Source organism: Cydia pomonella, chromosome 10 (genome assembly GCF_033807575.1).
Source record: "Cydia pomonella isolate Wapato2018A chromosome 10, ilCydPomo1, whole genome shotgun sequence".
Lineage (NCBI taxonomy): Eukaryota > Metazoa > Arthropoda > Insecta > Lepidoptera > Tortricidae > Cydia > Cydia pomonella.
Window position 1 is genome coordinate 187,877 of NC_084712.1, and position 14,264 is coordinate 202,140.

The following is a 14,264-nucleotide window of genomic DNA, read 5'->3' on the forward strand; positions in this document are numbered from 1 at the left end:
TTACGTTCATTGGCCTAGTAGTTTTAATTTGTGAATAGCCTCGTACGGACAATGGACGTGGCGTATAAGTGCGAGCCCCGCGGCGTGATGGATGGCGCTATTTACACGCCACGCGCTTATTGCACGCCACGCAACGCCACTGGTTCCATTACGCGCGCTTAGCAATTACTCGGGTCCGTGCCTGCGTTATTGTTCATATCTGACTAGGTACGTTACGTTAGATCTGATTTAATAAAACATAATTACTAGATACGAGACCAATGTTCAGTTTGAGGTATAAAACGGGTAATTATCTTTGCAATTTAAGGCTAAGATAGTAGTAAAAAACACTTACCCTATAACCCCCAGATGTTATCTGACGAGCGACGTGCTGATATCGTTTGCACCAAAGATTCATTCCGCTCCGCAAACACACTTAATTTTTTCCGTTTCCTCGGCTCTTTCCTTTACATAAATATTATCTAATCTTATCTTGTTTTTTTTGACATCATTCGCAGCATATTCATCAAATCCGTACACGGACGTATTTTTGTTATTTTTTAACCGTAGGCAATAGGCCGGGCCTATCAACTGAAAGTGCTGTTCTCTGCCTCAAGCAGACCGTCCAGTACTATACCTCCAGGAAAACACCGGTATTTGCATGCTTTTTAGATCTATCTAAGGCCTTCGACCTCGTGTCTTCTAAGTTCTCTGGCGGAAAATGCAGCAAGTTGCCGGTCTTCCTAGTGAGGTAACTTCTCTTATTAAATATTGGTACCATAGTCAGAAAAATTGCGTGAGATGGGCCGGTATGTTTTCGGAGGAGTACGGGTTGGAGTGCGGAGTGAGGCAGGGGGGGATCTCGTCTCCTCGGTTATTCAACCTGTACATCAACGGTTTGATTGATGAGCTGAGCAACGCCAATGTCGGATGCTCGGTTGATGGTGTTTGTATGAACAACTTCAGCTATGCAGACGACATGGTGTTGCTGGCGCCATCTCTGGGTGCTTTGCAAACCCTAATCGGTATCTGTGAGAGATACGCAGGGACCCATGGACTCAGATATAACGCCAACAAAAGCGAATTTTTAATTTTTAAGGCTGGTGCTAAAACATACGAGACTCTGCCTCCAATTACTCTGTGTGGCACTAACCTGAGCAGGGTCAAGCATTTTAAATATCTGGGTCACTGGGTGACTGAGGATCTCTGTGACAACATGGACATCGAAAGGGAGAGACGGGCGCTGTCCGTTCGCTGCAACATGTTGGCCCGTAGGTTTTCAGGGTGCACGAAGGAAGTCAAAGTAACCCTATTTAGGGCATACTGCCAGTGTTTCTACACCTGTAACCTGTGGGTCAATTATGTACAGAGGACGTACAGCGCTTTGCGAGTGCAATATAATGATGCCTTCAGGATTTTGCTCGGTCTTCGACGGAGTTGCAGTGCTTCGGGCATGTTTGCGGAGGCAAGTGTTGATGGCTTTCATGCGATTATAAGAAAGCGCTGTGCCTCCTTACTTGATAGGTTGTTAGGGAGTCCGAACAGCATCCTGAAGGTGTTTGCCGGGAGGTGGGACTCACCGATGATGCGTAGATGGATCAGTCTGCACTCCAGTTTCGTAAATTATGAGTGTTAGTTATAAGATTATTTGATTCAATTTAAATGCTTATTATTTTATTTCTGTTGATTATTATGTTATGATTTTTTATTAATTTTAATTTTTTGCCAGTGAAGAATTTGTACTGAATAATATAATTATAATTATTGCAATTTGATTAGTTTTAGATGTATAATTAATGCTGATATGTCTGAATTATTTTTAATGAAATGATTTATATATTGTAATTAATGCTGACATGTTTGAATTATTTTAATGAATTGATTTTTATATTTTAATTGGTGCTGACATGTTTGAATTATTATTATTATTTTTTATTTGTTTATTTTTTCATATCACATTTTATCATATCAAAGTGTACGTATTGCTCACCCGGTATTGTATAGTCCTAGCCCTAAGTATACGTGTTGCATGGTAGATTATAGGAAATTGTAATAGTCATAGTCATAGTTTAACATTATTATTTAAGTCTGTTACTAACACTTATATGGGCTATGCCTGAATTAAACGATTATTTAATTTAATTTAATTTAATTTAATTTAATTTAATTTAATTTAATTTAATAGAGCACACCTACTTTTGACTGATGAACTACAAGAAATCGCTGCTTTGTCGATGACAATAAAAATCGTGTATTATTGTATAAACCAAACCAACCAACCAACCACTATTACCAACCAACCAAGAACAAGCGGCATCTCGCTCGTTTTTTCCCAGAACGAGCAAGTTGTGGAATGAGCTACCTTCTGAGGTATTTCCCCTGCGCTATGGCATGGGGTTCTTCAAGAAGCAGGTTTTTAGGGTTCTCAAAGGTTGGCAACGCATAAGTGGCTCCTCCGATGTTGCTTATGTCCATGGGCGACGATGACTGCTTCCCATCAGGCGGCTCGTCTGCTCGTTTGCAGCCTATTACATAAAAAAAAAAAATAAAGAAACCCTCATGCACGGAATGACTGATTTGGTTTGGCCGCATTGACCTTATTGTGAGATACGCAAGTGCGATTGTTACATAATGAGATAGTTCAAATTATCGGCCCGATTTGAAGAATGAGATACGATAACGATAAGTTCTGGTTTAGATAAGTTCTATACCTCATCTTGCAAAATTCGAGGTAGGCCGCCGACGTGCATTCGTTTGATATTGAATTGCCAAAACTTTCATCCCAGAGATGCACCGAGTGAATGAAATCTAGATCGTAGTTTAGAACCTAATTGTCCTCAGCGGTATTATCTAGATCCATCAAGCAGCAAGGATAAGGCCGTCGCCCATTTAGATGCGATAGCCGCGATAAGGGCGGCATCCACCAACAAGAGCATTACTCCATTAGTTTGCGAGTAAATCACTCTCGTGGCAGCATTCCCAGAATATTACGCTCAGACTACGCATCTAGCAAGGCTTAAACTACATATTTCACATAGTACGTGTCAAAGGGATCGTATTAAAGTGATCCGATTTGCGCAGTTCATCACGTAATAACTGGATCCTAGAGTTAGACCAAGCTAAGTTGGCAGCGATTTTGATAGCCCAGACTGTGCAAGAGGTTTGACGTTTAAAATAACACTAAACTTGCGCAGTCGGTACTATCAAAATCGCTCCCAACATAGCTTCGTCGTACTTTAACAACCCTATATCCAATAACCTACAGATAGTTGTAACAGACTGACATCTACATTTATTTATTTACTCTCTTAGAAATTATTGAATTTGTTTGGAGTGAATTTCGCGCATAATATTCGCACTTGTAATGTGACAGTGGCATCCGGTGACATCTGGCGGTGAATGACTGAACTAGCAGGTAGTTTACTCATAATAATTGCATAGTACAATATTTGTTTATAATATATTTTTCAATATAAATTCTTAAGTAATGTTTATTGAATAATCGATTAAACACAATAAACTACTTCGTAAGCTTTTAATTTATTTATGTTATCTTTAGAGATGCCATCTGTTGTAAGGCAGATCAATCTAAATACGCGGGAATAAAAGTGACCAATCATAGACGAGGATAGTAAATATTATCCAATCAAAACTCTGCATTCTGGTTGGGCTTAGGAGTAGGATTAACATGGCGGTTGAGGGGTTCTCATGGGGGAACGAGGTTATTTAAGGAACTGCAAAGTGGATTCGTGGTCTTTTGCCTTCAGGAGAGCGTCGAGTCAAGAAGGAACCCTGTGAGTGTTAGGTTGTAAGGAAAACCATGTGTCTAAGCTTGTTTGCAGATATGTCTATTAGCGGCCATCTTCAGGAGATATGAAAAGAACAGCGACTGCAATGGGCGACGCGCGGGTCGTATTGACTTGAACCATGGTTGTGAAGAACTGCGTGAGCCTACCACGGGCAGCTGCCGAAAGGGCTACATTTCACGAGCATCGGGTCTTAAAGGTTCTTAATTTGTCACTGTGAGTGGCAAATCATAAGAAAACCGTGTATTAGAACTTGTTCGCAGATACGAGTATAAGCTGCCACCTTCGTTGGAAGCTTAGCGTGTGGATACGGCCAACATGGGCGGGAAGCTGTAGGAGCTTCATCCGGACCAAACCATCATGGGTCCGCTGCCAAACAACTACGTGTTACGGTGCGGTAATTTCATATACCTACTTAATTATTTGCATATCATTTTATATCTTGAGGAAACCTAAAATACATATTTCGTTCATTCATTTGTAGGCTTGGTTGATATCGACGAGTTGCCTATAAATAAAATCATTATTTCTATATATGAATAGCGGGTAGGTTGAATATATCGCGTTGGGTACCCTTCATTGTGGAACGAGATGGCAATTCTTGTGCTCTGTGAATGCAAGTCGGATTCTTGTACGAGAGTGTTATTTTAACTACGACGGCAAAATGGATTGAGATATTTAATTTCATTTGTTCAGTGAATTCCTAAATCATGTATATGCTTTTTAAATATAATCAATTTTGAAGATGGGTAAATCAGTGTTCGTGTGTGATATGATTATAGGGTAGGTAGATGCATTCAATTACTATAAGTACTTGATTTGAGTTGTGAAATCATTAGCAACTAAATGAATGTGTGTTTAGTAGTAAACGAGCGCGTTTATTATTGTGGATTAACCGTTTACGAGAAGAAGTGGAACGTATGTATTTTCCATGTTTTAATTCAATGGCAAGGGTGGAATGTGTCTTGATTTAGATATAGATGGCATAAGTAGATGTGTTCAATTAGGTTGATAAATAACTTTAGTTGTGTTACACTCGGCGGTCATTTCTTTATCGTTTTATGTAGGTTTAGCCGTCAATATCAGTCATTATTACCATATATAGTATAACACGTAAAGTCAACGAACGGTGTAGGTAATTTAATTCATGAAATGTTTTAACATATATTTAAAATTATTTATTTCTGAATTCTCGGTTCATGTACGAAGAATATCGAGTCCTGTCAGCGGATCCTAAGGGCGCCTGCTTCGTGTCTCGCCATCAATTCCTGGGGTGTTCTGCCTTCGAGAGCTTCAACGCTTCAAATCAAGATGCGGACCTCGCAGATGTGGGCGAAGGCGAAGATTCACTCCGGTGCAAGCTAGTAGACACGGTGCGTTGGTTCTGAGTTATATGTTATCTCAATCTTGACCTGACATATCTATATATCGCATACTTTCATGTTTCAGTGTTAGTGAATTACAGCACTTTGATTGAAAATGTAGGTTGATAGGTTGAGTGAATTAATTATGATGTAATACGCAGTTACATAATTCACCTTTTACAATACTACAAAAATAATTGGTTGTGTAATTATTTGTGCACACGTATATAGGTATACGGCCACGTTTGTTTAATTAGCAACCAAGTTTCATGAACTAGATTGATATAATTGTTTGGTGAATAAGTTTTACAAAATAGTTATTTATTTAGAATGTTATACAAATGGCTAATGATGTAATATTATGTCGCAATACATTATAGGTTTTATTCAATGACTTCTTACAGTAGCTTAATTACTGTGGCTACTGTTATAGGTATTCTGTACGTCACTAAGTTTAGATCCTTTGACTTCCACTATTATAGTTTACATCTTATAATTTATGATTATCATAACTGAAATGATTCTTCCTTTGAATGCCTAGCTGTCTTTATTCATATAGATACTTAGCTTCATATATTCCGTAGGGCGTAAATGTTTAACTCGATTAGAATATTAAGCACTATTTTTGTCTCAATTTCCGGTTCACGGTGGTTGCGGAGCGAGTCTTGTTCCATCAGCGGCTTTCGAGTGTCTCGGTGTCTCCGAGCATCCTCGTCGGTACCTGATCAACCCCACTGCCACGGGCGCCCAGATGCAAGACCTACCTTCTACATGAAGAGGCTGGCTGCACTACGCCGCATCTGTATCTCACGCCTGCACATTGTATCCAGTGCGCTGTCCATTTGCGTGGAACGAGAATTGGTCCTGCCTTGCCTTGTCTTCTCATCATGATGTGAGAGCATCGAAGCCCCATCAAGCAGATCTTAATACCTAGCGGTGACGTAACCTTTCAATAAATTATACAAAAGGTTTTAATTTCATAGTCTAGTTATGATAGGAGTATACAAGCGATTTAAATAATATTCACGATTCCTAACTGCTTACTTATTTGTAGGTAGATAACTGGTGCCTATTTGATACTTATTTTATGATCATGATTCCGTTTTATAGGTACATACCTAAGTATATTACGTATGTTGAAATGTTATTGTGGGTGTATATATTTTGATCATTTGGTATATAGTTTGATCTGTATTTGCCAATGTATTATACCTGCCCTAATTTATTTGTCATATTGAATCAAATCATATGACTTGAATGTGGTTATTACATTTTGGATTATGTCCAATTGAGAGGATATTATATATATTTACTAATCAATTGTAGTTGTTGAAACCTGTCACAGTGGTTTTATAAGTGGCTGTTTTAACAATGCGGTTTTTGGTTATGTTTGGGATTGTCGTTGCATTTGATTGATCCCAGTTATGACTAAAGGTATCAAATCCTAAACCGACTGGCTTTTAATTTAATTAACAGTTGTACTCTTTGCGAGATGTCGCATATGATAATTTAGTAAAATGGCTGATCTCATGATATTAGGGGCAACGCTTATATCATTGTCTTGTATATTTTCGTTCTTGGTCACTCATGTCATTTATTTACTATTATCCCGGTTTCAGTACTTGATAGTCTGAACCTTACGTGTAATATTCCATTAGGCTACATGCCTCAGGTACTGCAGACGGTGCAAGGTCCAAGTGACTTACCTATGGAAACATTTCACGTGGGATTTGCGGCTCGACATATTAGGGAGTTGTCCATAGAGCGGTGTATGCATGATAATTTTATGAGATTCAAAAGGTTGCCTTATAGTTGACTGCAACCAGCTATTTTATTTTACAGTATATTAAGGTGATAAAGTTGTGTGAAGCCAGACTACACCCCGTCGATCCTACCTAATTTTATAGCGTATTTATGAATGTGTTATCATAAGTACTAATACATCTTTACTTATATTTGATCAAAAGGTATCAAATCTTAATCCAGCTGGCTTTTAATTTAATTAACAGTCTTACTTTTTGCGTGACGTTGCATATGATAATTTAGTAAAATGGCTGATCTCATGATATTAGGGGCAACGCTTATATCATTGTCTTGTATATTTTCGTTCTTGGTCACTCAGGTCATTTATTTACTATTATCCCGGTTTCAGTACTTGATAGTCTGAACCTTACGTGTAATATTCCATTAGGCTACATGCCTCAGGTACTGCAGACGGTGCAAGGTCCAAGTGACTTACCTATGGAAACATTTCACGTGGGATTTGCGGCTTGACATATTAGGGAGTTGTCCATAGAGCGGCGTATGCATGATCATTTTATGAGATCCAAAAGGTTGCCTTATATTTGACTGCAACCAGCTATTTTACAGTATACTAATTAAAGTAATATAGTTGTGAGAAGCCAGACTTCACCCGGTCGATCTTTATAACACATTTATGAATACGTTATCAATACGTCAATCACAACATAAGTGCTAACATATCTTTATTTATATCTGAGCACATTAGTAAACCTTATATATTATTAATAGAACTTGCTACAACTTCTTGTTTCATAATTTTCTTTATCTTAAAGTAGGAATATTTTGATCTCCTGATGTATCCCACAATGGCATTTTATAGGAAGAAGGTAGGGTTTATTATAGTAGTCTTGTAAATAGTATTCAATAATTTTGATAGGATTTTAATAATTTCCTATTGGTTCAATGCACTTAAAATAGTGTTTCATTTTATTGACATGGTTTATATTCGTCTTTCTTTAAGAACGGATATGTTTTGTGCTTGTTGGAACATATTTCAGATTTTATTTTATCATGTAACATGTCTCACACCTCAGAGAGCTTGGGTTGTTATTTATCATGATGTTGGTCTATATTTACCACTAAATGATCACGCCATACCTAATTTAAATGAGGTTTTAATTTGTCTTTATCTGTGACATATTTTGTTATGTTTGTGTACAGGTTAAATTGGGCAGTCAGGTTTTTGTTCCGTCTTGTTTTCCTGACTTAGGTATTTGGCCCTAGCAATCAAGGCGGTATATCCGAATGGGTCCTAATCAGACTTCATTGGATATAGAGCTCATAAATTATTGAATCATACTCAATCAATTTTAATGCAATAAATCAAATTTATTAGCATTTAATACCTTGTTTATTTTATACTTCATCCCCTATAGCCTAGACCCTTATTTACTAAATTTCAGTATTACTTTCCAAAGGTTTCAATAGAGTTGAGGAAAGTAACAGTATTTCAGCTTACAAAGCTTTTGTAGTAGAGTTTAGTCAGGCTAAGACAGTACAATATGGTTTAAGCCGTAACCAGGATATTAACTTATTATTTATTTTATTTTCGTGCCTTTTAAGGCACAATTTGATGTTCGTGCAATGGTCTGGGGTCGAAAGTGAGACATGTTCTTTATCTGTACTGTGTTCTAACAAGCATTGTTTATATGTAAAACTGAACTTTTAGGCTGTTTCGTTTCGTATACTTTCCTTCCATCTTGATATATTTTACTAGGTATCGATGTTTACAGGTGGTATTACCGTGATTTGTTTTATAATGCTTTGGTTTCTTTCAGTATCATGCACCATACACTACAGTTTTCAATTGACGTTTTACAATTTATCCGATTTTTCAGTAGAGTTTTATGATATATTTTGATTTAAATTACAATGATTTAATAATGATTAATTTAATTTAAAAATTTGATTTATTCAATTTTTAATCTACACTATTCGGTTTAGATTTTATGAGCTCTATGAAAATGTATTTTGACAGTTTTAGTATACCAACTTTATTTTGGAAATTTCTTCATTTTATTATTTCCTTAACTTTCGTTGTAGTAGAATCGTACAATTTTATTGTTTTGTTGATAAAGGAACAATAATATCAGTGTTGGAGCGAACGCTATTGATTTTCATTTACTTGTACTGTGTGTGTTTATATAATTTTATAATTTCCAGGATACATTATTTTATATGGTACGTATAAATACATATGTTTAGTCTTTTACGTGTAATATTTTACAATTGTGTACTATTTATATATCGACATTTTTTTATTTTAGTTTAGCCGCTATGTGTGTCAGTCTCTCTCACAGTAGCTTATAGATGGTTGTATTAATTTGGACGCGGATATTTTATTTTGAAATTATATTTTAGCGATGGCACTGCGATATATCTTAAAATCGGTCCTTTCATTTTATTGCATTGGTGTTTATTTTCATGTTAGTGATCTTATTTTCAGTGTTCGCCGACAAAGTAGGCTATTGAGTTGATAGTGACATTATCTTTGGTTCTAAATTGCGGGTTTTTTGTGTTTTTTTAGTTAAATTATACCGGACGGTTGTTTTATAGGTGCTATATAGTAATTTTGTCAGTCATGGTTATAGTGTTTATAAGGGAAACCGATTTAGTTATGTTGATGTGATATCTTGTTACCTTAAATATAATAAAACGTGACAGACATGTTATTTATGTTTATCGGTATATTATTAATATTATTATAGCCTTTAGTTAGTTAGTTAGTTAGTGCTTCTGGGCATTTTCCGCAAATCGACAACCATTGTGCCTATTTTGCGTGACACGAGGTAGCGCTACTCTAACCACCCTAGCTCCTCCACGAAGCCTAGCAAAGTTTCCAGGTTACTAATTGCCTCTCCTAGTGTGCATGGAGTCCCTAGGTATTTGTTCCTGTATACTTCTACCTGTTTGCAGTCTAGGAGAATATGGTTTGTTGTTTCTTCTTCTTCCATGCACGCTTTGCACATGGGGCTGTTTTACCCATATTGCGTAGGTGTTTGTTAAGTGTGTTATGTCCTGTAATTAATCCTACTATTTTACGTAGTTGGTGTCTAGGTGTTTTCAGTAGTATTTTGGTAAGTTTGTGGTTCAGTTCCGGTAAAACATCCTTGGTCTGCCTGCATGTGTCCATTTCATTCCAGTATTTAGTGTGCAGTTGTCTGTGATGTAGGTCTAGCTGGTTGTGTATATAGGATATTGGTAGGGGTATCATGGGCTCGGGTCCATATGCCGGCGTTTCTGAACCTTTCCTGGCCAGTTCGTCCGCTGCATTGTTTCCTCCTGATCCACTATGTCCCTTTATCCATTGAATTGTTACTTTGTTGCCTTCTTTGCTCACTTCCGTGAGGCTTCGATGACATTCGAGTACGAGCTCTGAATTAAGTTTGTCGCTGCATAGCGCTTGTAGTACTGATTTACTGTTTTTTTTTTATACTACGTCGGTTGCAAACAAGCATACGGCCCGCCTGATAGTAAGCAGTTTCCGTAGCCTATGTACGCCTGCAACTCCAGAGGAGTTACATGCGCGTTGCCGACTCTAAACCCCCCTTTCACTCGTTGAGCTCTGGCAACCTTACTCACCGGCAGGAACACAACACTATAAGTAGGGTCTAGTGTTATTTGGCTGCGGGTTTCTGTAAGGTGGAGGTACTTCCCCAGTTGGGCTGACAGTATTAGTATTAGTATATTTTCGTGTTTCACTTGTCGTCTTGTTATAGCATTGCAAGCTTCTATTATTCCCACACATTCAGCTTGGAATACCGTGTTATGTTCTCCCAGGGCTTTTGAGATGTGTATGTTCAGGTCCTCCGAGAAGACACCACATCCTGTACCTTCAAATGTTTTTGAGCCATCTGTGAATTTTCTTAGGTTTGTTTGGTCCAGTCCTTTTTTAGGATCTTCTGTTAATGGTATGGCGTATTCTTTCCAGAAGATCATAGTTTTGGTGTTTTGTCGATGGGCGCCTCCAGCATGGGTAGTTTAGAGATTATATTTTCATAGATCTTCTTGTACGATGAGCAGAAGGATGTCCATAGGTTTAGCTTTTTCAACCGAAGAGCCGTGGCAGCCACTTCTTTTTGTATGTATAGGTGTAATGGTAGGAGTCCTAGCATTATTTCTAGCGCCGCAGTCGGAGTAGTTCTCATACAGCCCGTCGCAACCACACATGCTAGTCTTTGTGTTTTGTTTAGTTGTCTACTACCGTGGTTAGCTGGGTGCGGGGCCACCATACGACCGCGCCGTAGCTGATCATTGACATTGAAGAGCAAGTCCCCATCTCTTGCCCACCATCCTCCGGCATTGCCAAAAGACGACGGTTGCTTTGTTTAGTTTATTGTCCAGGTGTTTGTTCCAGTTCAGTCTATCATCCAGGATTATGCCTAGGTATTTTATATCCTTTGAAAGTGTCAATCATCTGCCAAAAGGGTTGGCAGTTCGTAAGTACCCAGTTTTGTTTGTGTGTGAAGAGAATTGTGTCGGTTTTTTTTTGGTTTACCGATAGGTCATTCTCCTTACACTATTTCTCTTCTATTTTCAGTGCTGTCTGTGTGAGATCCCACAGTGTGTTTATTACTAGGCCGCTGATTATAGTCTTTATTGCTGGAAACTAAACTGCACACCATTGTTTATCAGTTTATGAGGTTTTCAGGATTTAGTGTCCAGCGTGTCTCGTGACATATAGGCCTCTTCCAGCTTCTTCAATTTTCCTCTATCGTTTGCTATTTTGGGCCATCCTGTTCCTCTAATTTGTATAGTTTTTTTTAGTTGTCATAGGGAAATGTGTGCTTTTGATTAATTCTTAAAGAATCTTTTTTTTTCTATTTCGAGGCTTATTTGATTTCTAAAGGATATTAAATGCACAGGTACGCATAACTTTCTGCATATTCGATATTCATCATTGACTTTTTCGGCTATATTTTCTTTGTTTGTCATTACTTTCGGTTTCGATTTGTCATAGTCTCACCAGATGCTCTGCTTGCCTCTGTGTTTATCGGTTTTACAACTTCTTGTAAATACTTGCGATGTCAGTTGTTATTTTTATTAGTATTATTACTCCGGTAAACTCCGTAAATATACTAAGGGCGATTGTAACAGACTGACATCTACATTTATTTATTTACTCTCTTAGAAATTATTGAATTTGTTTGGAGTGAATTTCGCGCATAATATTCGCACTTGTAATGTGACAGTGGCATCCGGTGACATCTGGCGGTGAATGACTGAACTAGCAGGTAGTTTACTCATAATAATTGCATAGTACAATATTTGTTTATAATATATTTTTCAATATAAATTCTTAAGTAATGTTTATTGAATAATCGATTAAACACAATAAACTACTTCGTAAGCTTTTAATTTATTTATGTTATCTTTAGAGATGCCATCTGTTGTAAGGCAGATCAATCTAAATACGCGGGAATAAAAGTGACCAATCATAGACGAGGATAGTAAATATTATCCAATCAAAACTCTGCATTCTGGTTGGGCTTAGGAGTAGGATTAACATGGCGGTTGAGGGGTTCTCATGGGGGAACGAGGTTATTTAAGGAACTGCAAAGTGGATTCGTGGTCTTTTGCCTTCAGGAGAGCGTCGAGTCAAGAAGGAACCCTGTGAGTGTTAGGTTGTAAGGAAAACCATGTGTCTAAGCTTGTTTGCAGATATGTCTATTAGCGGCCATCTTCAGGAGATATGAAAAGAACAGCGACTGCAATGGGCGACGCGCGGGTCGTATTGACTTGAACCATGGTTGTGAAGAACTGCGTGAGCCTACCACGGGCAGCTGCCGAAAGGGCTACATTTCACGAGCATCGGGTCTTAAAGGTTCTTAATTTGTCACTGTGAGTGGCAAATCATAAGAAAACCGTGTATTAGAACTTGTTCGCAGATACGAGTATAAGCTGCCACCTTCGTTGGAAGCTTAGCGTGTGGATACGGCCAACATGGGCGGGAAGCTGTAGGAGCTTCATCCGGACCAAACCATCATGGGTCCGCTGCCAAACAACTACGTGTTACGGTGCGGTAATTTCATATACCTACTTAATTATTTGCATATCATTTTATATCTTGAGGAAACCTAAAATACATATTTCGTTCATTCATTTGTAGGCTTGGTTGATATCGACGAGTTGCCTATAAATAAAATCATTATTTCTATATATGAATAGCGGGTAGGTTGAATATATCGCGTTGGGTACCCTTCATTGTGGAACGAGATGGCAATTCTTGTGCTCTGTGAATGCAAGTCGGATTCTTGTACGAGAGTGTTATTTTAACTACGACGGCAAAATGGATTGAGATATTTAATTTCATTTGTTCAGTGAATTCCTAAATCATGTATATGCTTTTTAAATATAATCAATTTTGAAGATGGGTAAATCAGTGTTCGTGTGTGATATGATTATAGGGTAGGTAGATGCATTCAATTACTATAAGTACTTGATTTGAGTTGTGAAATCATTAGCAACTAAATGAATGTGTGTTTAGTAGTAAACGAGCGCGTTTATTATTGTGGATTAACCGTTTACGAGAAGAAGTGGAACGTATGTATTTTCCATGTTTTAATTCAATGGCAAGGGTGGAATGTGTCTTGATTTAGATATAGATGGCATAAGTAGATGTGTTCAATTAGGTTGATAAATAACTTTAGTTGTGTTACACTCGGCGGTCATTTCTTTATCGTTTTATGTAGGTTTAGCCGTCAATATCAGTCATTATTACCATATATAGTATAACACGTAAAGTCAACGAACGGTGTAGGTAATTTAATTCATGAAATGTTTTAACATATATTTAAAATTATTTATTTCTGAATTCTCGGTTCATGTACGAAGAATATCGAGTCCTGTCAGCGGATCCTAAGGGCGCCTGCTTCGTGTCTCGCCATCAATTCCTGGGGTGTTCTGCCTTCGAGAGCTTCAACGCTTCAAATCAAGATGCGGACCTCGCAGATGTGGGCGAAGGCGAAGATTCACTCCGGTGCAAGCTAGTAGACACGGTGCGTTGGTTCTGAGTTATATGTTATCTCAATCTTGACCTGACATATCTATATATCGCATACTTTCATGTTTCAGTGTTAGTGAATTACAGCACTTTGATTGAAAATGTAGGTTGATAGGTTGAGTGAATTAATTATGATGTAATACGCAGTTACATAATTCACCTTTTACAATACTACAAAAATAATTGGTTGTGTAATTATTTGTGCACACGTATATAGGTATACGGCCACGTTTGTTTAATTAGCAACCAAGTTTCATGAACTAGATTGATATAATTGTTTGGTGAATAAGTTTTACAAAATAGTTATTT

The 14,264-nt window shown here is 37.7% G+C and overlaps 1 protein-coding gene across 1 annotated transcript; it reads left to right on the forward strand.

The window, feature by feature from the left end:
- The first annotated feature begins 229 nt into the window (after positions 1 to 229).
- Positions 230 to 2,116, forward strand: LOC133521781 (uncharacterized). Its single transcript, XM_061856848.1, has one exon. It carries the CDS (start codon positions 701 to 703, stop codon positions 1,613 to 1,615), a length of 915 nt encoding a protein of 304 aa, XP_061712832.1. The 5' UTR covers positions 230 to 700; the 3' UTR covers positions 1,616 to 2,116.
- Positions 2,117 to 14,264: the final 12,148 nt, after the last annotated feature.

Coding starts and splice junctions, on each gene's coding strand:
- LOC133521781 (XM_061856848.1), top strand. CDS start 701: ATGCAGCAAGTTGCCGGTCTTCCTAGTGAGGTAACTTCTCTTATTAAA.